The 26,020-nt window shown below is 42.2% G+C and overlaps 2 protein-coding genes and 1 non-coding gene across 5 annotated transcripts; all 3 read right to left on the bottom strand.

The window, feature by feature from the left end:
• Positions 1–5,950: 5,950 nt before the first annotated feature.
• LOC118936444 (zinc finger protein 239-like) lies at positions 5,951–24,176 on the bottom strand. Of its 3 annotated transcripts, none has more exons than XM_036948838.1 (2): positions 24,014–24,176; positions 5,951–8,184 (listed from the first exon to the last, which is right to left on the bottom strand). In XM_036948838.1, exons 1-2 carry the CDS (start codon positions 24,144–24,146, stop codon positions 6,917–6,919), a joined length of 1,401 nt encoding a protein of 466 aa, XP_036804733.1. In that variant the 5' UTR covers positions 24,147–24,176; the 3' UTR covers positions 5,951–6,916. The 3 variants fall into 3 exon arrangements, 2 of the variants coding, with proteins under 2 accessions (XP_036804733.1, XP_036804734.1); XM_036948839.1 differs by lacking the exon at positions 24,014–24,176 and adding an exon at positions 12,936–13,086; XR_005036796.1 differs by lacking the exons at positions 5,951–8,184; positions 24,014–24,176 and adding exons at positions 12,023–12,734; positions 12,936–13,078.
• LOC110494873 lies at positions 13,182–14,168 on the bottom strand. The gene is made up of 3 exons (XR_005036797.1): positions 14,108–14,168; positions 13,252–13,431; positions 13,182–13,212 (listed from the first exon to the last, which is right to left on the bottom strand). It is a non-coding gene; the product is annotated as an uncharacterized LOC110494873 (transcript).
• On the bottom strand, positions 17,646–21,458 carry LOC110494880 (zinc finger protein 239). Its single transcript, XM_036948840.1, has one exon. The coding sequence runs from the start codon at positions 19,047–19,049 to the stop codon at positions 17,907–17,909; it is 1,143 nt and encodes a 380-aa protein (XP_036804735.1). The 5' UTR covers positions 19,050–21,458; the 3' UTR covers positions 17,646–17,906.
• Positions 24,177–26,020: the final 1,844 nt, after the last annotated feature.

Genomic DNA, 26,020 nt, shown 5'->3' on the forward strand with positions numbered 1-26,020 from the left:
CCGTTGCCGCAGTGAGGCCCCAGTGTTCGCACCAGGGGACAGGGTCTGGCTCTCGACCCGAAACCTGCCCCTCCGCCTGCTCTGCCGGAAGCTGGGTCCGCGGTTTGTGGGGCCGTTTAAAGTCCTGAGGAGAGTGAACGAGGTATGTTACAGGTTACAACTGCCCACTAATTACCGTATTAACCCCTCGTTCCATGTGTCTCTCCTCAGGCCGGTGGTGGCTGGCCCGCTCCAGGAGGCTGAAGTGCGTGATGTTCCTCTGCCTCCTCTAGACATTACGGGCCGGAGGAGAGATGCTGGGTTCCGGTGGAGGACGTGTTAGATCCTTCCATGTTATCAGAATTCCAGTCTCCATCCGGATCGCCCTGCACCTCGCCCTCCGGGTCGTCCCCGAGGCCGGTGTCGACGCGCGGCTGGAGACTTCTGCCGAAGTCGTTGCCTCTCCTTGTTCGGGCGGTGCTCGGCGTTCGACGTCACCGGTCTTCTAGCCATCATTGATCTATTTTTCATTTTCCATTGGTTTTGTCTTGTCTTCCCACACACCTGTTTTCAATCCCCTTCATTAACTGTTGTGTATTTAACCCTCTGTTTCCCCTCATGTCTTTGTCAGAGATTGTTTCATTGTCAGTGTTGTTTATTTGTTGTATTGGTGCGCGACGGGTCCTCGTACCCATGTTTTTTCATGTCTGTACTATTTAGTGTTATGGAGCATGTTCTGTGGACAGTTATTAAAAGACTCCATTTACACATTATTTCGACTCTCCTGCGCCTGACTTCCTTGCCCCCTATACACACGGCATTGACAAAAGTATTGTCAAAGATTTTAATTTCAGTTTTACTTCCTGAATTAACTGAATTGAATTTCTAACATACTGAACCTGATTATAAGAAATGAAGCATTACATTAATTAAGGAAGATTTATTTTTTAGGATTATGATTTTAAAAACAATGTAGGACATTTCCTATATAACTGACTGGTTTAGGATTTTCTGCTGCCAACATGATGAATCGGCAAGAATAATGCATTGAGGAGATGGAGAGGAGGAATACAGGTTTATGGTATTTATTCAACACATTTGAACACCAACCCAGAGCACATGGGGGAGGGTTTGGAATGGAATTTAAGGTTTGGGGTTTAAGAGTTGGAGCTTGAAAGGCCGGTAGGAAGGTTAGGTTGTGGAAGGATGTGGTGGTCTGGAAGAGAAACAAGAGGGAAACATATTAGGAATATCAACATAAAAGGTGGCTCAAGGTGACTAGATAAAGAGAATGAGCTTACAACTGCAGCAACATACAGCCACAAACTTAGGAGACCACCAGGATAAACATAACAAAGTCATATCATTTAGCATAAAATGATAAACTGATGAATATATGGGTTAACATACATCTATTTGTGTCATTAACATCTGTGACAGCATACACCAATTCGACACTCATTGACCTCCATGCAAAAATTCCTCACTTCGTGGGCTTATCTTCGTGGACTGATTTGAGAGTAGGAAAACCTCACACTTTGCCTCTTCCTCTCTGATTTAGCTGAACCTGCTGTGGTGCTGGTGTGGAACAAGAGCCTGCACACCATGAGGATGGGCCGGAGGAGAGATGCTGAACAGGAGCAGGAGTTACAGACCCCTGATATACTGGTATTAACTGACAGATGTCATTAAGAAGTTGAGTAAACTGTCCTTATAAAACTGTTATTGTGCATATGTCGTATTTTAGCAGGGCCTTGGGAGGATCAGATAGTAACTCCTGATCCAATACATTTTAAGGGTGCTTTAAACGACTCAAGTCTGTGCTCACAAAGTAGTTTTATCACCACAGACAGGAGTTTGTCTGAGACACCCAGAGCCTTGTCTGAGACACCCCAGAGCCTTGGTCTGAGACACCCCAGAGCCTTGGCCTGAGACACCCCAGTGCTTTGGCCTGAGACACCCCAGTGCTTTGGCCTGAGACACCCCAGTGCTTTGGCTCACGTCAGAGTTATTTTCATGATTCAATCAATTAAAATGTCATACCCAGTAAAAATCTAAATCTGGATATGAAATGTCACATGCTTTGGCATGGATCCACAAAACAACCAAGCTTGGCTCAGTTCATTCAGATCTTATTTTTCAAGTCACATGTCTCTCTGTAAATCTATTACGGTATCAGCAATGTGAGGACCTCGTGGTTGACTTATAAGGTCAAAATAATGTGCTGGCCTGTATCAGATCTCTCTGTGGTCCATAGTAAAGGTATGAGGTCTTCACCTTTCAGCATGCAGTGTGAAGTCAATGGAGGGATGCATGTAATATGAACCTAATACATTTACAAGGAGAAACAGTTGGATCAAATGGGGAGTTGTTGTGTTTTACAGCAAGATTTACAGATCTTTAGACAAACAAATATTCCATATTATTACCCCCTGTCAGTGACCTTCTCCTAACATGGCCGTGATCCAAAACTGGATGTCAGAAGTACATGCAGCCTAAAGTCGTTTAGGATTACTGTATGACCCTCCATCATAGAGATGGTATCAAACCTGCTGAGCTGTTCATGAAACTCCAAGTTGATCCAATACAGTCCATAGCAGAGCCACAAGTGTACCAAAGCAACAGATCATTTACAATCCCAACATGGCCATGTTCAGAAATGAGTGTATCAGAAATACATCCAGCTTCCACAGCAATATATCTGAGATACTTATTTTCCACCATAATTTGCAAATAAATTCATTAAAAATCCTACAATGTGATTTTTTTCCTCGTTTTGTCTGTCATAGTTGAAGTGTACCTATGATGAAAATTACAGGCCTCTCTCATCTTTTTAAGTGGGAGAACTTGCACAATTGGTGGCTGACTAAATACTTTTTTGCCCCATTGTATGTCAACAATCCTTCCTCCAAAGGACCATCTGTGGATTAAATGTCATGAAAATCAATTTTTGTTCAGGTTTCATGATGAATAGCTTTCTAATAGCTACAATAATGTGGCATACAGACTGACTTTCTAGCTAACCTTCCTTTCTCAAGTAGTTAATGTTTCCTCTTTCAGAACCTGTTCATAATACACTTCCCTGCCGGTGACAAGCATACCCATAACATGATGCTGCCACCACAATAGTTAAAAAATCCAAAAGGGATCAACATCATTGCATTCGCTACACTCGCATTAACATCAGCTAACCATGTAACCAATATAATTTGATGTGATTCCCTCCATGTTACTGGCCTGTATGACAAAGTGAAAAGGAAGAAGCCTTTGTTAAAGAATCCACTCCCATTCTGTTAGCAACAAGGCTGTTAAGTAATACTGCAAGTCAAAACGTTTTGTCATAAATTAAAAACTACAAGGTTGGGTCAAATCCAATCCAACACAGACTGAAACAGTCTATTTTCAAGTATTGTGGTGGCAGCATCATGTTATGGGTTTGCTTGCCGTTGGCTGGGAGTGGGAAGTTTGTCAGGATCCAATGAAATATGAAAGGAAAACCCTGGGATAGGATACAACTTTTCAGCCAGACAATTACACAAATGTTTTTGCCAAAGACACACCAAAATGGATTTCCAAGAGGTGTTAAGTGTTCTGGAATCGTCTGGTCTCAGTCCTGATTTAAATTTGCCTAAAAAACAGAGACTAGGTTTGAATACTGCAATCCATCAATGATTCCTAACCAAATTTGATGAGCTTGAGCAATTTTGACAAAACCAATGGATATATGTTGTGCAAATTTGGTCAAATCTTATTCCAAATTATTCACAGCTGTAATGGCTGACAAAGGTGCTTCCATCAAGTATTAACTTAGGGGCGTGGAGACTTATCCAATTACTATATTTATTTATTTTTATTTGGAAAATTGTATAGCCTTCTTTCACTTTGAAAGAATTTGAGTAAATCTGTAGGAAAAATGGTCTAATTTAATAATTTTTCAGATTTAATTTTAAAGGCACCAAACTGTGAAAAAAGTTAAACGGGCAATTCAGGGCACAGCGAGCATTGCAAAGCATCTAGCTAGCTAAAAGCTAGGCTAGGTTGAATATAGCATTGTAGCTAGCAACAAAACAAACAAAAAGTTTGAAAAATGTCAACGTATGCAGTGTCCGTCTCGCAACGGTACCTTGAACCACAAGGGGGCGTTGCTTTTTCACTCCGTTGTGGACATCGCCATTAAAATGCATGACATCCGGGGCAACGTGATGGAGTGTTTATGGGTGATGTGAACGAGGCTTAAGTTCCATCGCTATCGGGAAACCGGGCCCAGACCGATTACCACTGGAATCCGCATAGCGAAACAAAACGTAAGCTTGCGAGGCTTCCGGATGGTTGTACGACATTAAGCAACCTTTACAGTGGCAGGCAAGAAAAGGCCCCTTGCGTAGCCTCTTCTAGGCGTTTATTCCCCTTTATTGGAGAATAGTGATACTACATGTTGTTTGGATATTTGCGATACACACCTACGTATTTATTTGGACAGTGAAGCTAAAACGTTTAATTTGGCTCTATACTCCAGTATATTGTTTCATATGAGGCGACAGTACAGAATGTATTGAGGGTATTTTCATACATATATGTTTTACCGTCGTGGAAAATACCACCAGGGACACCTGAAGTCAATCTTAAATTAATCATTCTCTATTATCAGCAAGCTGGAGAGGTTCCAACAAACTTAATGCACCATAGTACACATGACGATCAGGAGCTCCCCTGGGGCAGTCCCGTTAGTTCTCTTATATACTGCTTATATTATATATACTTATATATATACTTATATACTTGTTATATTTGCATGATTTAACTTATTCATTATTCATAATTAATTCATCATTAACATTTGGTTCATGCATGTGACCGACCATTACCTTACGAGGCCTCTTCGCTCCAAGCTGAGACCTTGAAACTGAGACATCTCTTTCGGTTTTCAAAACAATGTTATGGGCGTTCTGCCAAATTGCTTATACTGATAGTGAGGATTCCTCCCAGGCACGATCAATCAGTCACTTGCATGAACCCAGTCAAATTGGTTATTAGAAAACCACAAACATAAAATGTTCCTTCACAAAATAAAAGCACTTTATGTATCTAGTCCTCCCATTTGAAGGTGTCATAAGTATTGGGACAAAAATCACTTACAGTATATGTGTATTAAAGTAGTCAAAAGTTTAGTACTTGTTGGATGCATTTAAAGTTTTTTTTTTTTGATGCCCCACAAGGTGAGATCTTGCATGGAGCCCCAGACCGAGGTTGATTGACCGTCATCTTGAACTTCTTCCATTTTCTAATAATTGCGCCAACAGTTGTTGCCTTCTCACCAAGCTGCTTGTCTATTGTCCTGTAGCCCATCCCAGCCTGGTGCAGGTCAACAATTTTATCCCTGATGTCCTTACACAGCTCTCTGGTCTTGTCCATTGTGGCGAGGTTGGAGTCTGTTTGATTGAGTGTGTGGACAGGTGTCTTTTATACAGGTAATGAGTTCAAACAGGTGCAGTTAATACAGGTAATGAGTGGAGAACAGGAGGGCTTCGTAAAGAAAAACTAACAGGTCTGTGAGAGCCAGAATTCTTACTGGTTGGTAGGTGATCAAATACTTATGTCATGCAATAAAATGCAAATTCATTACTTAAAAATCATACAATGTGATTTTCTGGATTTTTGTTTTAGATTCCGTCTCTCACAGTTGAAGTGTACCTATGATAAAAATTACAGACCTCTACATGCCTTCTAAGTAGGAAACCCTGCAAAATAAGCAGTGTATCAAATACTTGTTCTTCCCACTTTATGAGGGAACTCCGTCAAGACTGTTGGAAAAGCATTCATCCTGAAGCTGGTTGAGAGACTGCCAAGAGTAGGTGTGTTCAGACTTTTGACTGGGACTGTATGTTTTAAACTTTAATTCATAGGCCAGGTTGTAGCAACCTCATGATGGGTAGAGGGAAAATGACTATCATGTAGTAGCCTAAACCTATCGATGTTACATTAAACTAGGTGAATGGAATACGAATGACAATACCATGTATAAAGCCATAAACAAATCATCCTGTAATAGAAATAAGGCTGATAAAAAAAACTAATTATAATCATCCTCATCATAAACAGCACCGACCGCCACAGCTTTACTTACAGTATAGCCTACCTGTAAAGCACCAGAAATAATGAACCTTCAACCTTCCACAATAAACTGAGACAGGAGACTGAGCATAGTAATTGAAATACAATATGTTTATTCATTTTTGGTTATATTCCTCTAATTAGAAGTTTTTGTTTGCTTACATTTTTTTGTGACTAAATTATATACGTTTTTCAACTTAAAAAAAAAAAATGTGATTATAGAAATCCAACTAGAATATATGATGTCTGATTTACTGAGGATTCTCTATGGACAGACATTAGCTATGGATTCCACAATGGCAAATACAACTTCACTGAATTGCCCGTTGTGGCTGCGGAAGGTCTGCTGGTATGGAAAGTATTGCATTCCTCAAAAAGACAGCTGTATAGTGGACATACTGACATCGACAAGCCATGTCTGGTTTAAGCATCAACAAAATACATACAGTTCCTGTAAAACTGCCTTTTCTCTGCAGTGCTGACTTTTTGCTGATTCCTGAAAAAGTGATATGATGATAATGGCTTATTGTGAACATAGCAGCTTCATCTCAATAAACAATATTCAAAACAACTCCCGAACACAGTAAGGCTTCTCTACTGTGCGAGTTAAATGCTGTGTCTTCAAATCTGATGACCGACCGAAGCTTTCCACACAGACAGCATGTTCCACACTCCTTTGCAAGTTTTAACCCCCTTTAAGTAACCAGGTAAGTTATTGTTAGTCATAATCAGTTGGTGTTATATTTTATTAATATAAACTGGTGAAACTATCCCCATATTGACAGCAGAGTTTAGGCTTCTCCCCTATGTGAATAAGTTAGTGTCTTCAGCTCTGATGACACAGCTTTCCTCCTGTGTGAGTTCTCTGATGTTTCTTCAAAGTTGATGACTGGCTGAAACTCTTCCCACACTGAGCGCAGTGGTGAGGCTTCTCTCCTGAGTGAGTTATCTGATGTGTCTTGAGAGTTGATGAATGACCAAAACTCTTCCCACACTGAGAGCAGTGGTGAGGCTTCTCTCCTGAGTGAGTTATCTGATGTGTCTTAAAAGTTGATGAATGACTGAAATTCTTCCCACACTGGGAGCAGTGGAATGGCTTTTCACCCGTGTGAATTAGCTGGTGTTTCTTTAGGAAATATGCACTGGTGAAACTATCACCACATTGAGAGCAGTGGTAAGGTTTCTCTTCTGTGTGCGTTATCTGGTGTGCCTTCAGTTGATATAACCTGGTGAAACGCTTCCCACATTGAGAGCAGTGGTAAGGCTTCTCTCCTGTGTGAGTTAGCTGGTGTTTTTTCAGAGTTGATAACTGACTGAAACTCTTTCCACATTGGGAGCAGTGGAATGGCTTCTCTCCTGTGTGAGTTCTCTGGTGCGACTTTAAGTCTTTTGGATGACTGAAACTCTTCCCACATTGAGAGCAGTGATATGGCTTCTCTCCTGTGTGAACTAACTGGTGTGTCTTTAGATGGTGTAACTGACTGAAACTTTTCCCACAATGAGAACAGCGGTAAGGCTTCTCTACTGTGTGGGTTAGGTGGTGTCTCTTTAGGTTTCCTACCAGACTGAAACGCTTTCCACACTGTGAGCAGTGGTAAGGCTTCTCCCCTGTGTGAGTTATCTGGTGTGTCTTCAGGCTGTGTAACCAACTGAAACTCTTTCCACACTGAGAGCAGTGGTAAGGCTTCTGTCCTGTGTGAGTTCTCTGGTGTGTCTTTAGTTGGTTCGACTGACCGAAACACTTCCCACAAACAGAGCAGTGGTATGGCTTCTCTCCTGTGTGAGTTCTCTGGTGCGTCTTGAGTTTGCTTGGTGTTTGAAATCTCTTCCCACATTGACCACATGAGTACACCTTCCTCCTTTTTTGAGTCTGTTTTGATTTGAGGTGAGTTGGACAAATAAAGCTGCCTCTGCAATCTGAGCAGGGGTGGGGTCTACAAGTGTGCCTTCTCAACTCCTCTGGATCATAGAAACTAGTGTAGCAGTCCATGCAGTGGTGATGTTTCTGTCTTGAGTTCCTCCGTCTGTGTCGTTTATGGTTTCCTGATGCTGTGGAACTGTGCTCACTGTCTGAACCTGGGTTGGAGATCTCTCCTGTGGGAATATGAACAGATATGGGATTAGAATCAGGAACAGCATTGAAAATGGTCTTTAAAAGACTTGTTTAAAGGCCTAATGCAGCCGTTTTGATATCAATATCAAATCCTTTATTAGGTAACAATTAAGTACTTTACTTGAATACACTGAACAAAAATATAAAATGCAATATGCAACATTTTCAAGAATTTTACTTATTTTCAGTTCATAAGGAAATCAGTCAACTGAAAAAAAATCATTAGGGTCTAATCTATGGATTTCACATGACTGGGAATACAGATATGCATCTGTTGGTCACAGAAACCTTTAAGGTAGGGGTAGGGGTGTGGATCAGAAAACCAGTCAGTATCTGGCGTGACCACCATTTGCCTCAGCAGGGCGACATCTCCATCGCATAGAATTGATTAGGCTGTTCAAATCAAATTGTATTGGTCACATACACCTGTTTAGCAGATGTGATTGCGGGTGTAGCGAAATGCTTGTGTTCCTAGCTCCAACAGTGCAGTAGTATCTAATAATTCACAACAATACACACAAATGTAAAAGTAACAATGTTATTAAGAAATATATAAATATTAATATTGACATTGAGAAAAATACATGAAATGAGTAAAGCAGTATGTAAACATTATTAAAATGACTAGTGTTCCATTACTAAAGTGACCAGTGATAAATGACTAGTGTTCCATTACTAAAGTGACCAGTGATAAATGACTAGTGTTCCATTACTAAAGTGACCAGTGATAAATGACTAGTGTTCCATTACTAAAGTGACCAGTGATAAATGACTAGTGTTCCATTACTAAAGTGACCAGTGATAAATGACTAGTGTTCCATTACTAAAGTGACCAGTGATTCCATCTATGTAAATGGGGCAGCAGCCCCTAAGGTGCAGGGTTGAGTAACCGGGTGGTAGCAGTCTGATGGCCTTGAGATAGAAGCTGTTTTTTGTCTCTCAGTCCCAGCTTTGATGCACCTGTACTGATCTCGCCTTCTGGATGGTAGAGGGGTGAACAGGCCGTAGCTTTGGACTTCCTGTGACATTGTGTGCTATAGGTGTTCTGGAGGGCAGTGCCACGGTGACGCGTTGGGCAGACAACACCACCCTGTGGAGAGCCCTGCGGCTGCGGGCGGTGCAGTTGCCGTACCAGGCGGTGATACAGCCCGACAGGATAATCTCAATTGTGCATCTGTAAAACTTTGTTACGGTCTTAGAGGCAAAGCCACATTTTTTTCAGTCTCCTGAGGTTGAAGACGCATTGTGGGTGGACCATTTCAGATTGTCAGTGATGTGTACGCCGAGGAACTTTAAGCTTTCCACCTTCTCCACTGTGGTCCCATCGATGTGGATAGAGGCGTGGCTCCTTCTGCTGTTTCCTGAAGTCCACGATCAGCTCATTTGTTGTGTTGACATTGAGGGAGAGTTTATTGATTGTGGCCTGTGGAACATTGTCCCACTCCTCTTCGAAGGCTATGCAAAGTTACTGGATATCGGCGGGATCAGAACACATCGATCCAGAGCATCTCAAACATGTACAGTGGGTGACATGTCTGGTGAGTATGTAGACCAAGGAAGAAATGGGACATTTTCAGCTTCCAGGAACTGTCTACAGATCCTTGCGACATGGGGTCGTGCATTATCATGCTGAAACATGAGGTGGTGGCGGTGGAGGAATGGCACCATAATGGTCCTCAGGATCATTATCATGCTGAAACATGAGGTGGTGGCGGTGGAGGAATGGCACCATAATGGTCCTCAGGATCATTATCATGCTGAAACATGAGGTGGTGGAGGAATGGCACCATAATGGTCCTCGGGATCATTATCATGCTGAAACATGAGGTGATGGCGGTGGAGGAATGGCACCATAATGGTCCTCAGGATCATTATCATGCTGAAACATGAGGTGGTGGCGGTGGATGAATGGCACCATAATGGTCCTCAGGATCATTATCATGCTGAAACATGAGGTGGTGGCGGTGGATGAATGGCACCATAATGGTCCTCAGGATCATTATCATGCTGAAACATGAGGTGGTGGCGGTGGAGGAATGGCACCATAATGGGCCTCAGGATCATTATCATGCTGAAACATGAGGTGGTGGCGGTGGATGAATGGCACCATAATGGGCCTCAGGATCATTATCATGCTGAAACATGAGGTGGTGGCGGTGGATGAATGGCACCATAATGGTCCTCAGGATCATTATCATGCTGAAACATGAGGTGGTGGCGGTGGATGAATGGCACCATAATGGTCCTCAGGATCTCGTCACGGTATCGCTGTGCATTCAAATTGCCATCAATAAAATGTAATAATGTTCATTGTCCGTAGCTTATGCCTTCCCATATCGTAACCCCACCGCCACCATGGGGCACTACGTTCACACCAGCAAACCGCTCGCCCACATGACGCCATACACACTGTCTGCCATCTGCCCAGTACAGTAGAAACCGGGATTAATCTGTGAAGAGCACACTTTTCCAGAGTGCCAGTGGCCATCGAAGGTGAGCATTTTCCCACTGAAGTCGATTACGACGCCAAAATGCAGTCAGGTCAAGACCCTGATGAGGACGACGAGCACGCAGATGAGCTTCCCTGAGACCATTTCTGACAGTTTGAGCAGAATTCTTCAGTTGTGCAAACCCACATTTTCATCAGCTGTCCGGGTGCCTGGTCTCAGACGATCCCGCAGGTGAAGAAGTCGGATGTGGAGGTCCTGGGCTGGCATGGTTACATGTGGTCTGCAGTTGTGAGGCCGGTTGAACATAATGCCAAATTCTCTAAAATGACGGTAGAGGTGGCTTATGGTAGAGAAATTAACATTAGAGCAACAGCTCTGGTGGACATTATTGCAGTCAGCATGCCAACAGCTCCCTCAAAATTGCAGACATCTGCGACATTGTGTTGTTTGACAAAAGTGCACATTATAGAGGGTGTGACGCTAATGATGCTGTTTAATCAGCTTCCTGATATGCCACATCTGTCAGGTGGATGGAATATCTTGGCTAAGGAGAAATGCTCACTAACAGGGCTGTAAACAAATTCGTGCCCTACATTTCAGAGAAATAAGCTTTTTCCTGGTATCTTTTATTTCAGCTCATGAAACATGGGACCAACACTTTACATGTTGTGTATATATTTTTGTTCAGTGTAGATTTCCATTATAAATGGGAAAAATAATTGCTTTTTAGGAGAGAAAAAAAACTATTTCTCAAGCAAGAAGTTTGCCACAATTTACCACATGGTGATGTCACCATGAAAAGCCTAAACTCCCGCCCACGCAAGTCTGCTGATTAGAAGGTCCTGTGTAAATTGTATTTTCAACCAGCAACTACCAGGAAATAACTGATTTTTTTTTTTTAAATCACACTTTTACAGTTTTAGTTTCATCCCGTTGAACAATATGATATAAAACACAGGAAAAACGGAATGTTTTGCACTTGGTCTTTAAAGCTGGAATCCTTAATTAAACCAATAACAAACCCCTTCTCTGTTTTGGTAAAACGTTGAGGGATGGGCTTTGAGATAGGTAACCACTCAAATGAATAGACAGCCACAAAGTGGTAGGCCACACAAGCTCACAGAACAGGACCGCTGAGTGCTGAAGCGCGTCAAATTAATCTGTCCTCCGTTGCAACACTCACTACCGAGTTACAAACTGCTTCTGGAAGCAACAGCAGCAGAAGAACCGTTCGTCGGGAGCTTCATGAAATGGGTTTCGAAGGAAGGCCCTAAAAATGGTCAAAGACCCCAGCCACCCCAGTCATAGACTGTTCTCTCTACTGCCGCATGGCGAGTGGTACCGGAGTGCCAAGTCTAGGACCAAAAGGTTTCTCAACCGTTTTTACCCCCAAGCCATAGGACTCCTGAACAGCTAATCAAATGGCTACCAGGACTATTTACATTGTGGTTATTTAGGTTGTGGTTCCACTCTCTAAACCAACTGTGTTACCAAGGAGACCTGCTGTTTGTGGGTCTGAAACGTTCCTTTTAGAGCTGCATGAAACTGTCAGTGTTTTTAAGGACACGCCTCCAATATTGCCACCCATCCCACCTCAGCACAAGTGAGCTGATGTTACACAGATGTTAGACAGGTACATAGCTGAGCCTGGCGTTGGGGCTGGAAAATGCCAGTGCTCATATTCTTACATTAGGAAATTCCAAACTAACATGTGTTTGACACTTGGGCCTCTAATCGCCAGCTGAAAACAGGCCCATAATGTTAAAGCCCCCATGCAGTATTTTTAAATCATCCCATATGTCTAATACATCACTGTGTTTGTTTTATTTCATGAAAATAACTTCAAATACATTTGTTATCATTGATTTCCCTGAGCCTCCTTTTGCCATTAAAATGCTCAGTCTGATCTTCTGGGCATGTTGATACAAATGTAAATATATTTACATACACAGCCCTGATTGGCGGATAGAGCCTACCCCGCTTACCCCTTCAAAGTAGGAGGATACAAGTGCAAATAAAAGATGACTGGTCATTCTGATCAGATTGTGATGTCATGATCTGGGCCAAAAACTCCATCCCACCTGAACAGGTTGAAATTCCAGGAATTATTTTCAAAACAGGAACGTCACATTTTTAACTGCACTGCCCCTTTAAAATAGGTTGAAAGCAAGTTACTCTTCAGAAAGAGGCACCAGATTGGTGGAAAGACTCAATAATAGTTCTGGAATCCCCTGTGGTTGTCAATGCACCAGCCTCTCTCCATCCTAAACTACTGAACTTACCTGGGTCAGTGTTCCCATCTACTTCTTCCTCCTCTTCCCTGTTCTCCACTTCTGTGAATGCTCTCTCCTCAGCCTCCTCTGTGACTGCTCTCTGCTCCGCTGTGAATGCTCTCTCCTCCGCCTCCTCCTCTTTGAATGCTCTCTCCCCCTCCTCCTCTTTGAATGCGCTCTCCCCCTCCTCCTCTTTGAATGCGCTCTCCCCCTCCTCCTCTTTGAATGCGCTCTCCCCCTCCTCCTCTTTGAATGCTCTCTCCTCTGCCTCCTCTTTGAATGCTCTCTCCTCCACCTCCTCTTTGAATGCTCTCTCCTCTGCCACCTCCTCCTCCTCCTCTTTAATCCCTCTCTCCTCCTCTTCCTCTTTGACTATCACATTGAGTTCCAGTGGTTGACTGCAGTCCTCCAGCTTCACTAAGACCATCTCTGGACCCCACTGTGAGCTTCTCTGTGCTGGAACACCACAGTAAGAACCCGGAGACTTGGGTTCAGACATGGAAGGCTATAGTAGGATTCAAAAGAGGCACAAACAAAATGTAAGGTGAGTTTCACAACTGGAACATCTTAGTTAATAAAGGAATATATCTAAATATTCCAACCACTAGGAATCTACTAATACATGTAACTAGCTAGCTAGCATTGCTGTGGTAATCGTACAACTAGCGTTAGCAATGTTGAGCTAGTTGGGTTAGCTTTAGATCACTGACACCTTTCTCACTAGGATGAAACGATCTAGCTAGATAACCAAATTACTAGCAATAAGTTATTTTGAAGCAACGCCGAACCAAAATAACATTTGATTTGTAATCTATAAATGACCAGTTAGCTAATGATTAGATAGGGAAATTATATTATCTAGCTTGCTAGCCAGCCTTAGAAACAGCCTAGCTAACTAGCCATGCTCACTTATTAGTTAAGGGTGCCAATATATTTATGCCATCTTGAAGATGGACAATTCACACATCACACAATTCACATTGCTGTCTCAATAAATAATAACGTTATCATTCACAACAGCATCTTGAAGATAAACACATTTGCTTGGGTAGCCATTTTACTGGCTAGCTAACGTTAGCACACATGGCTATTGTTTACACATGATTTAGTGGACAAATAATCGAATTCATCATGTTTACATATGGAAACTTTTCTGAATATATTAGGAATCTAGGTCTTACCTTGACGCTTGACATTGAACTGGCAGCTGTTGTTGTTCTAGCTCGCGCAACTCCTTCTTTGGTTTAACAGCGGGTGGCATCCAATATAATGTTGCATTACCGCCACCAACTGGACCGGAGAATAAATAAATTATACTTTGTGATAGAAAAATACAAATTACCCTGCCAAGTATTGTTGATGTTCTCGGTATCCATAGCCAGAATGATTTTGCAGTGCATGGTGATCGAAAATATGTCCTGTTATATTCAGAGGTTTAGGGAGGCTGAAGTCTGTGACATTTTTTTAAGTAATTATACAGATGATTAACAAAACATGCACAAGACAGTATTCATAACTTGCTTTTTGTGGTGAATGTGAATGAAAACCATTATCAAAACAGTTTTCATACACATGCCTTGTCCATAATGTAGAGGCTTATGGGATATTCATTGAAGAAGTAAGGGAAGAGGGTGTTTACATGTGATCTGCATAACATACCAATACCAATTGACATAACTTTGTATGCCTCCTTGTCTGTATACCTGCAGACATAAACACAAAACTGAGCAGTTCAGTCATCTCTAAACAATACAGCCATCTTTCAGCATATTGTTATAGCCTAAATATTCTTACCACTTTGTTGATTGATATCCTTTGAATTGTCTCCATTTTCGGCTTTAGAAAGATTTGCACAAGTATGAGAATATATATTTAGCTAATTTCCTCAAATTATTTCAGATTAGGAAATGGTTTTAATGATGTGTATTTAGGAGACATTGTATGCTAGCTGTCCAACTGGAGTTAGCATGCTAGAATCCCTGCTATTTATGACCAAATACTGCAAAAATGTAATTCTCACCACACGTCATTGCCACCACATAATGAACTGTGATGGAAAGGACAGAATGTGGTGTTAATGACAAAATGTATTAGTTCATTCATTTTTACTTACCTGGAACCGCTACAGGATCGGTGGGTCCACCGCGGGACTGTTGAGCTAACGTAGGCTAATGCGATTAGCATGAGGTTGTCAGTAGCAAGAAAATTTCCCAAGACAAAGACATATCTGATATTGGCAGAAAGCTTAAATTCTTGTTAATCTAATTGCACTGTCCAATTTACAGTAGCTGTTACAGTGAAATAATACCATGCTATTGTTTGAGGAGAGTGCACAGTTATGAACTTGTAACGTTATTAATTAACCAATTAGGCACATTCCGGGCAGTCTTGATACAAAAGTTGGTACAGAAATGCAATATTTCATTGGATCAGTCTAAAGCTTTGCACATACACTGCTGCCATTTAGTTGCCAAAATTGTAATTGCGCCTGGGATTAGAATAATACATGATGGCCTTTCTCTTGCATTTCAAAGATGATGCTACAAAGAAAATACAAAAAAAAGCATGTTTTTTTTTCTTTTTTATTGTCTTCTACCAGAGCTAACGTGTTATATTCTCCTACATTCATTTCACATTTTCACAAACTTCAGCGTTTCCTTTCAAATGGTATCAAGAATATGCATATCGTTGCTTCAGGACCTGAACTACAGGCAGTTAGGATTTGGGTATGTCATTTTAGGTGAAAATTGAAAAAAAGGGGGCGGATCCTTAAGAGGAACTGAAAAAGACAAATCAATTTCATATGATCACGGATGTTGAAATTATTAAACACTGATTTAAATTAAACACTTATTTGCTAAATAAGACCATTACATGTATTATGTTAGGATGATTGAGTGGTTTTGGTGTCTATTTATGTGACTTACAATGTTTATTACTGACTTTAATTATTTCTTTAATATTTCCTCTAAATCAACCAAGGAGAGGACAAGAGGACAAGGACAACATACACTATATATACAAAAGTATGTGGACACCCCTTCAAATTAGTGGATATAGCTATTTCAGCCACACCCTTTGCTGAAAGGTGTATAAAATGGAGCACACAGCCATACAATCTTTATAGGCAAACATTGGCAGTAGAATGGTCCATACGGAAGAGCTCAGTGACTTTCAACGTGACACAGTCATTGGATGCCACCTTTCCAACAAGTCTGTTCGTCAAATGTCTGCCCTGCTAGAGCTGCCCCGGTCATCTGTAAGTGCTGTTATTGTGAAGTGGAAATGTCTAGGAGCAACAACAGCTCATCCGCAAAGTGGTAGGCCACACAACCTCACAGAGGGGAACTGCCGATTGCTGAAGTATGTAGTGCATAAAAATGGTTTGTCCTACGTTGTAACACTCACCTACCGAGTTCCAAACTGCCTCTGGAAGCAACTTCAGCAAAATAACTGTTCGTCGGGAGCGTCAGGAAATGGGTTTCCATGGCCAAACAGCTGCACATGCATAGAGCAAAAACTAGAAATGATAATAGTCTATCTAATAGGAACAATTAAATGAGATGTGTATGGTAATTTGGTGTATGGCTACTTCGGGAATATGAACTCATGGCCAGAAATGGTGAGAAAATTATTCTGCAATTGTTTATGATATGCATTATGTTTATAAATTAAATATTGTCTACTTGATACATTTGACATTACAGTATTCAGACGTAGGCTATGGCCAGTCAATGGAAAATGTGAACTGTCTGTTTTTACAGTTTAACTTCGGGTCGGGGGCTATATAGAGCTAAATACTTGAAATAGCTCATCTGTTTACTACTATTCTATTGACTACTGTGAAGTAGGTCCAATTAGAGATGGGACAAATGGTAGGAGAGCTGGAGAGGTCACAGTCAAACTTTGATGCATAAGAACCAGTGTGAAGCTCTAAAAGGGCCTTCCTTTACATAAAGCCGTATATACCGCTATCTAAACCTACATAAACATGATTCATTGGAGTCTCCTGTCTTAAAGAACATAGTCAGGGCGTTCTGGCATATGGTCCTAAAGAGGAGGTCATAGTGGTTACAGGCAGGGTAGCCTAGTGGTTACAGGCAGGGTAGCCTAGTGGTTACAGGCAGGGTAGCCTAGTGGTTACAGGCAGGGTAGCCTAGTGGTTACAGGCAGGGTAGCCTAGTGGTCACAGGCAGGGTAGCCTAGTGGTTAGAGCGTAGGACTATTAACTGGAAGGTTGCAAGTTCAAACCCCCGAGCTGACAAGGAACAAATCTGTTCTTCTGTTCCTAGGCAGTCATTGAAAATAAGAATTTGTTCTTAACTGACTTGCCTAGTTAAAAAAATAGTACTGCATTCCCAGACAGCTGTTTAGTGGAAATACTGACCATGACAAACCATGTCCACCAATCAAATAAATACACGTTCTGTAAAACTGCCTTTTCTCTCCTTTTGACTGATTCCTGAAATAGTGACATGTTCAAAATAACCCCTTATCATCATCCCTGATTTATTTCAATAAACAATAGTCAAACTTCAGAACAAACTTCTCTCCAGTGTGAGTTAGCTGGTGTTTCTTTAGGTCTCCTAGGCTACTGAACCTTTTCCCCTCACACAGAGCAGAGGTACGGCTTCTCACCTGTGCCAGTGAAAAGGTAGGTCTTCAAATTTGATGACTGACTGAATTGTTGTGGAAATTCTTACACTGGGACACTCAAAGTCAATATTAAAATGAATCACCCTTTATTGTCAGCAAGCTGGAGAGGTCACAGTCAAACTTAGATGCACCAAGTACCAGTTTAGGACACCAAAGATAAGATGCAAACAGAACATTTTATTCATTACAGAACCTTTCCACAGCTGTTTTTTTTTTGGGGGGGGGGAAATATAAACTGGTGAAACTACCCCCACATTGATAGTAGAGTTAAGGCTTATCCCCTATGTGAGCAAACTGGTGTCTTCAGATTTAATGACCCAGCTTTTATCCTGTGTGAGTTCTCTGGTGTTTCTTTAAAGCTGATGATTGACTGAAACTCTTCCCACAATGAGAGCAACAGTAAGGCTTCTCTACTGTGTGGGATAGCTGGTGTCGCTTAAGGTTTCCTACCAGACTGAAACTCTTCCCACACTGAGAGCAGGCGTGAGGCTTATCTCCTGTGTGAGTTATCTGATGAGTCTTCAGAGTTGATAAATGACTGAAACTCTTCCCACACTGAGAGCAGTGGAAGGCCTTCTCTCCTGTGTGAGTTATCTGGTGTGTCTTCAGAGTTGATGATTGACTAAAACTGTTCCCACACTGGGAGCAGTGAAATGACTTTTTTCCTGTGTGAATCAGCTGGTGTTTCTTTTGGAAATATAAACTGGTGAAACTATCCCCACATTGAGAGCAGTGGTAAGGCTTCTCTCCTGTGTGAGTTATCTGGTGTGCCTTCATTTCACATAACCTGCTGAAACTCTTCCCACATTGAGAGCAGAGGTAAGGCTTCTCTCCTGTGTGAGTTAGCTGGTGTTTTTTCAGAGTTGACAACTGACTGAAACTCTTTCCACATTGAGAGCAGTGGTAAGGCTTCTCTCCTGTGTGAGTTCTCTGGTGCGACTTTAAGTCTCTTGGATGTCTGAAATCCTTCCCACACTGAGAGCAGTGGTATGGCTTCTCTCCTGTGTGAATTAACTGGTGTGCATTTAGGTTGGCTAACTGACGGAAACTCTTCCCACAATGAGAGCAGAGGTAAGGCTTCTCTCCTGTGTGAGTTAGGTGGTGTTTTCTCAGAGTAGATAACTGACTGAAACTCTTTCCACATTGGGAGCAATGGTAAGGCTTCTCTCCTGTGTGAGTTCTCTGGTGTGTCTTTAGTTGATCCGAATGACTGCAACCCTTTCCACAAATGGTGCAGTGGTATGGCTTCTCTCCTGTGTGAGTTATCTGGTGCGTCTTGAGTTTGCTTGGTGTTTCACATATCTTCTCACATTGACCACACGGGTATGTCATAATCCTTTTTTGAGTCTGTTTTGATTTGAGGTGAATTGGACAAATAAAGCTGCCTCTGCAATCTGAGCAGGGGTGGGGCCTACAAGTGTGCCTTCTCAACTCCTCTGGCTCATAGAAACTAGTGAAGCAGTCCATGCAGTGGTGATGTTTCTGTCTGGATTTCCTCTGTCTGTGTTTATGGTTTCCTGATGCTGTGGAACTGGGCTCACTGTCTGAACCTGGGTTGGAGATCTCTCCTGTGGGAATATGAACAGATATGGGATTAGAATCAGGAACAGCATTGAAATGGTTTTTGAAAGACTTGTTTAAAGGCCTAATGCAGCAGTTTTGATATCAATATCAAACCATTTACTGGGTAACAATTAGGTACCTTACTTTAATACACTGAACAAAAATATAAATGGTAGAAGCAATAATTTCTAAAATTATACTCATAAAAGGAAATCAGTAGACTGAAAAACATTCATTCGGCCCTAATCTATGGATTTCACATGACTGGGAAAACAGATATGCATCGGTTGGTCACAGAAACCTTTAAGAAAAGGTAGGAGTGTGGATCAGAAAACCAGTCAGTATCTGGTGTGACCACCATTTGCCTCATGCAGAGCAACATCTCCTTCGCATAGAGTTGATTAGGATGTTGATTGTGGCCTGTGGAACGTTGTTCCACTCCTCCTCAATGGCTGTATGAAGTCGCTGGATATTGGCGAGAACTTGAACAAGCTGTCATACACATCGATCCAGAGCATCCCAGACATGTTCAACGAGTGACATGTCTGGTGTGTATGCAGGCCATGGAAGAACTGTGACATGTGACTGGAAATCTTACTCAAAACGAGGAAAATGAAGTATGCTGAATTGTGAATAATGAAAAAACATTAAGGCTAATATTTCAAGGCACTCTCATTAGACCATTTAAAACCCCTTTATTATTAGGCTACTGGGCTAATGGCCAGGATGAAAAGACACCTATGTGATGCTGTTAAACCAGCCAGGATTTAGGAGTAGGGTAGGCTGTTTGTAAATACCAGATTCACCAACACAAAATGAACATCTCTCTACCATGGACACTGTGTGTCATGGCTGGATAGGTTGTGGTTCCACTCTCTGAACCAACTGTGTTACCAAGGAGACCTGCTGTTTGTGGGTCTGAAACGTTCCTTTTAGAGCTGCATGAACCTGTCAGTGTTGTTAAGGACACACCTCCAATATTGCCACCCCTCCCACCTCAGCACAAGTGAACTGATGTTACACAGATGTTAGACAGGTACATAGCTGAAACTGTCAGTGTTGTGTGTTTTTAAGGACTGATGCGGAAGCACAGAAAGGGGCTCTGAGGACACATCCTTCGCTGGATCAGCACACACCGTCACCACCGGCTCCACCTCTTGAGTGGGGGCCGGAGAGCTGGCCCGAGGAGATGCCTTGCATTCGGGCACCGCCCCCAGAAGGGGGAGAGAGCGGGTCATCGACGGAACGAGGAAGAGATAGACTAGAAGTCGAATGGGTTAAACTGATGCAGGAGTTGGGGATCGAGGAAGCATCTGTCATTAGTAATGTTTCACAGTAACATGTCAAACTGACCCTTTACAGAAATAGCTCGCCACAAGGTTAGAATGTGACTCAGCGCTAAAGCTGACCTGGTCCCGAAAAGAGGATATAAGGAGAGTGCCTTCCTTAAGAGGGCATGATAGTGATACCATGATAGTGCTACTTGACTTATCACCGACAGACAGGTCGTGACACTTCAACTATCATCAACCTAAAAGGTCATATCTGACTTTCATACTCTGGAACAATTGTATCTCTTGACTTCTGAACGAGACATACTGAGACAACTACCCTCCACACTCCTCGTGCTGAATACATCCACCTCCTAACCAGAGTGGATAAACAGAGTCAGTGGTGTTATAAGTTTTATTTGTCTCAAACCGTTCTCTTCAGTAAATCATAGTACAAACTTCTAGTAGGAGAAACAGATACTGAGTGATTGGATAAGCCTCTGGAGCAATTGTGAGTAGAAGAACATACTCTTTGGGGACTAACCAGGTCAACCTACATTAAAGGTAATTAACTGCTTGTTGTAATACATATAAGGCATTAATAGTAGTAAGTGTTTTGATGATGTTTGATGTTATAGAACAAGGACAAAGAAGAAACTGTAATAACGTGTACAACTGTGTGAACTGCAAACATTGAATAAAAAGTAGAAACTAGACCCAAAACCCTCGGGGAGAGAACGCCTCTGACACTCCCAATCTAGGGGAACAAGTCTAGTTTCTACACTAAAGACAATATGATGGTTTGGACATAATAATCATTTTATTGTAACAGGTATCCTCTATATTAATATTCAGGTAGTATTAGTCGACGGACATAGACTGTAAATCATAACTAAGGTATAGCTTGCGTGAGTCTAGATATAAGAGCATACAAAGGGAAAGTAAAAGAAGAGGTACTCTAAGTCTGATTGATATTATCTAGGATCCTGAAACAAGAGGTACTCTAAGTCTGATTGATATTATCTAGGATCCTGAAACAAGAGATACTCTAAGTCTGATTGATATTATCTAGGATCCTGAAACAAGAGATACTCTAAGTCTGATTGATATTATCTAGGATCCTGAAACAAGAGGTACTCTAAGTCTGATTGATATTATCTAGGATCCTGAAACAAGAGGTACTCTAAGTCTGATTGATATTATCTAGGATCCTGAAACAAGAGGTACTCTAAGTCTGATTGATATTATCTAGGATCCTGAAACAAGAGGTACTCTAAGTCTGATTGATATTATCTAGGATCCTGAAACAAGAGGTACTCTAAGTCTGATTGATATTATCTAGGATCCTGAAACAAGAGGTACTCTAAGTCTGATTGATATTATCTAGGATCCTGAAACAAGAGGTACTCTAAGTCTGATTGATATTATCTAGGATCCTGAAACAAGAGGTACTCTAAGTCTGATTGATATTATCTAAGATCCTGAAACAAGCCTAACGGCATCACATAAGTCTAATCTCAGAATAAAAGGGCAGGATACATAACCAGGCCAGTCCGGCGGACCTGTGAGTCACCTGTTAGCCTGTGAGTCACCTGTTAGCCTGTGAGTCACCTGTTAGCCTGTGAGTCACCTGTTAGCCCGTGAGTCACCTGTTAGCCCTTGAGTCACCTGTTAGCCGGGTGACATAAGAACTTGAGTGAGACGACTTGTATCACCCTCGACGGGGGAACCTTAACGGTCTTACCTTAACGGTCCTATAGCAGAATACCCTACCGCGACAGGACACGCCTCCAATATTGACACCCCTCCCACCTCAGCACAAGTGAGCTGATGTTAGACAGGTACATAGCTGAACCTGGCGTTGGGGCTGGAAAATGCCAGCGCTCATGTTCTTACATGTGGAAATTCCAAACTAATGTGTGTTTGACACTTGGGTCTCTAATCGCCAGCTGAAAACAGGCCCAGAATGTTAAAGCCCCCATGAAATATTTCATTTTTTAAATGTTTTTATTTTACTATGCAAGTCAGTGCATAGTAAAATAGTCTTTTTTTTTTCTACTGTGTTATTGACTCGTTTATTTACTCCATGTGTAACTCTGTGTTGTTGTCTGTTCACACTGCTATGCTTTATCCTGGCCAGGTCGCAGTTGTAAATGAGAACTTGTTCTCAACTAGCCTACCTGGTTAAATAAAGGTGAAATAAAAAAATTAAAAATGAACCAGTTCTTATTTACAATGACGGCCTACCAGAAAGCAAAAGGCCTCCTGTGGGGAAAGGGGCTGGGATTTAAAAAAAATATAGGACAAAACACACATCAAGACACCACATAAAGAGAGACCTAAGACAACAACATAGCATGGTGGCAACACAACATGACAACATGGTAGCAACACAACATGACAACATGGTAGCAACACAACATGACAACATGGTAGCAACACAACATAGCATGGTAGCAACACAACAACATGGTAGCAACACAACATGACAACATGGTAGCAACACAACATAGCATGGTAGCAACACAACATGACAACATGGTAGCAACACAACATGACAACATGGTGGCAACACAACATGACAACATGGTAGCAACACAACATGACAACATGGTAGCAACACAACAAGGCAACAGCAAAAAACATGGTACAAACATTATTGGGCACAGACAACAGCACAGAGGGCAAGGTAGAGAATATATCACGCGAAGCAGCCTGTCAGTAAGAGTGCAACTGTCAGTAAGAGTGTCCATGACTGAGTGTTTGAATGAAGAAATTGAGATAAAACTGTCCAGTTGGAGTTTTTTGTTTTGCAGCTCATTCCAGTCGCTACCTGCAGCGAACTGAAAAGAGGAGTGTGCTTTGGGGCCCTTTAACAGAATGTGACTAGCAGAACGGGTGTTGTATGTGGAGGATGAGGAGGATGAGGGCTGCAGTAGGTATCTCAGATAGGGGGGGGGGGGGGGGGGGGGAGAGGCAAAAGAGGGTTTTCTAAAGAAGCATCAGCCAGTGCATCATGCGACAGGTATACAGAGATGACCAGTATGCAGAGTAGTATAAAGTGCAGTGATGTGTCCTATAAGGAGCATCGGTGGCCACTGATGGCAGAATGGTTAAATCATCACTGGCTGTCTAATAAATCACTGTTTATTTCATGAAAATAACTTCAAATATATTATTTTATGATTTATTTCCCTGAGCCTCCTTTTGCCATTAAAATTCTCAGTCTGATTTTGTGGGCATGTTGATACAAATTAAAATATATTTACATACACAGCCCTGATTGGTGGATAGAGCCTACCCCGCTTACCCCTTCAAAGTAGGAGGATACAAGTGCAAATAAAAGATGACTGGTCATTCAGATCAGATTGTGATGTCATGATCTGGGCCAAAATCTCCATCCCACCTGAACAAGCTGAAATTCCAGGAATTATTTTCAAAACAGTAACACGTTTTTAACTGCACTGCCCCTTTAAAACGAGGTGAAACCAAGTTACTCTTCAGAAAGAGCCACCAGATTGGTGTAAATAATAGTTCTGGAATCTCCTGTGGCTGTCAATACACCAACCGCTCTCCGTACTAAACTACTGAACTTACCTGGGTCAGTGTTACCATCTACTTCTTCCCTGTTCTCCACTTCTGTGACCACCCTCTCCTCCGCCGCCGCCTCCTCCTCCCCCTCTTTGAGGGCCATGTCCTCCGCCGCCTCCTCCTCCTCTTTGAGGGCCATCTCCTCCGCCGCCTCCTCCTCCTCTTCTTTGAGGGCCATCTCCTCCTCCGCCTCCTCTTTGAGGGCCATCTCCTCCTCCTCTTTGAGGGCCATCTCCTCCGCCGCCTCCTCTTTGAGGGCCATCTCCTCCGCCGCCTCCTCCTCCTCCTCTTTGAGGGCCATCTCCTCCGCCGCCTCCTCTTTGAGGGCCATCTCCTCCGCCGCCTCCTCCTCCTCTTTGAGGGCCATCTCCTCCGCCTCCTCTTTGAGGGCCATCTCCTCCGCCTCCTCTTTGAGGGCCATGTCCTCCGCCTCCTCTTTGAGGGCCATCTCCTCCGCCTCCTCTTTGAGGGCCATGTCCTCCGCCTCCTCTTTGAGGGCCATGTCCTCCGCCTCCTCTTTGATCTCTACCTCTTCTTTGACTTCTCTCTCCTCCTCTTCCTCTTTGACAATCACATTGAGTTCCAGTGGTTGACTGCAGTCCTCCAGCTTCACTAAGACCATCTCTGGACCCCACTGTGAGCTTCTCTGTGCTGGAACACCACAGTAAGAACCCGAGGACTTGGGTTCAGACATGGAAGGCTATAGTAGGATTCAAAAGAGGCACAAACAAAATGTAAGATGAGTTTCACAAACAGGGTGAGTTTCACAAAATACTGGAACAGCTTAGCTAACAAAGACATATTCCATCCATACTAATACAAAGACATATTCCATGTATACTAATACATTTTGCTAGCTGGCATTGCTGTGGCAAAGGTACAGCTAGCGTTGACAGTGTCGAGGTAGTTGGTTTAGCTTGAACTTACAGACCAATTCAAATGTCACCTTTCTCACTAGGATGAAACGATCTAGCTAGATAGACATTTTACCAGCAAGTTAGATTGACGCAATCGCGAACCAAGATGTAATTTCATTTGTAATCTCTAAATTAACAGTTAGCTAATGATTAAGGTTAGCTACTTTTATTGAGTTTGATTTATCTAAAGCTGGCTAAATAGCTAACGGCTTGCTAACTAGCCATGCTAACTTACTAGATAAGGGTTGCCAATAGATTTATGCCATTTTAAAGATGGACAATGCACATATCACATAGTTAACATGTCTGTCTTAATAACAAATAACGTTATCATTCACAACAAAATCTTGAAGATAAACTCACTTTGTCGGTATGACAGAAAGCCAGTTAGCTTGGCTAGCCGTTTAAATGGGTAATTTAGGAAGCAAGCTAGCTAATGTTAGCACAAATGGATTTGTTTACACGCGATCTGTTGGACGTGGACAAATAATCCCACTACTAATGTTAACCTAAGGAAAAATTACAGAATATGTTAGAAATCTTGATCTTACATTGAAACTGGAATTGGCAGCTCTTGTTGTTCTAGCTATCTGGCGTAACTTTTTCGGTGAGGATTAACTTCTTCTTTGGTATAATGGCGTCCGCAACAATTATATGTGCGTTCCGCCACCTACTGTCCAGGTGGATAATAAGGACCCACAAAGGGAGAAAAAAATGCATGGTAAAAAATAAAACCTATACAAAACTGAGCAACGAAATGTTAATTAAACTAAATCAGCCTGCTTTTCTGTTTAATCAGGTTCCTACACAGATTCATAAGGATCCTGTGATGGCGGGACTTTTCCTGGCAACAGTAGTCCATGCAGTGTTTCTGCCGTTAAGTCTTGGAGGCCCAAAAACTTCTCTGACACCTTTATTAAGTTTGCCGATGACACAACCGACAACGATAAGACAGCCTATAGGGAGGAGTTCACAGACCTGGCCGTGTGGTTACAGGATAACAGCCTTTCCGTCTGCTCCATTCTCATCGAAGGCTGTCGTGGAGCAGCTTCAAGTTCCTTGGTGTCCACATCACCAACAAACTATCATGGTCCAA

The sequence above is a fragment of the Oncorhynchus mykiss genome, chromosome 17 (assembly GCF_013265735.2).
Source record: "Oncorhynchus mykiss isolate Arlee chromosome 17, USDA_OmykA_1.1, whole genome shotgun sequence".
Classification (NCBI taxonomy): Eukaryota; Metazoa; Chordata; class Actinopteri; order Salmoniformes; family Salmonidae; genus Oncorhynchus; species Oncorhynchus mykiss.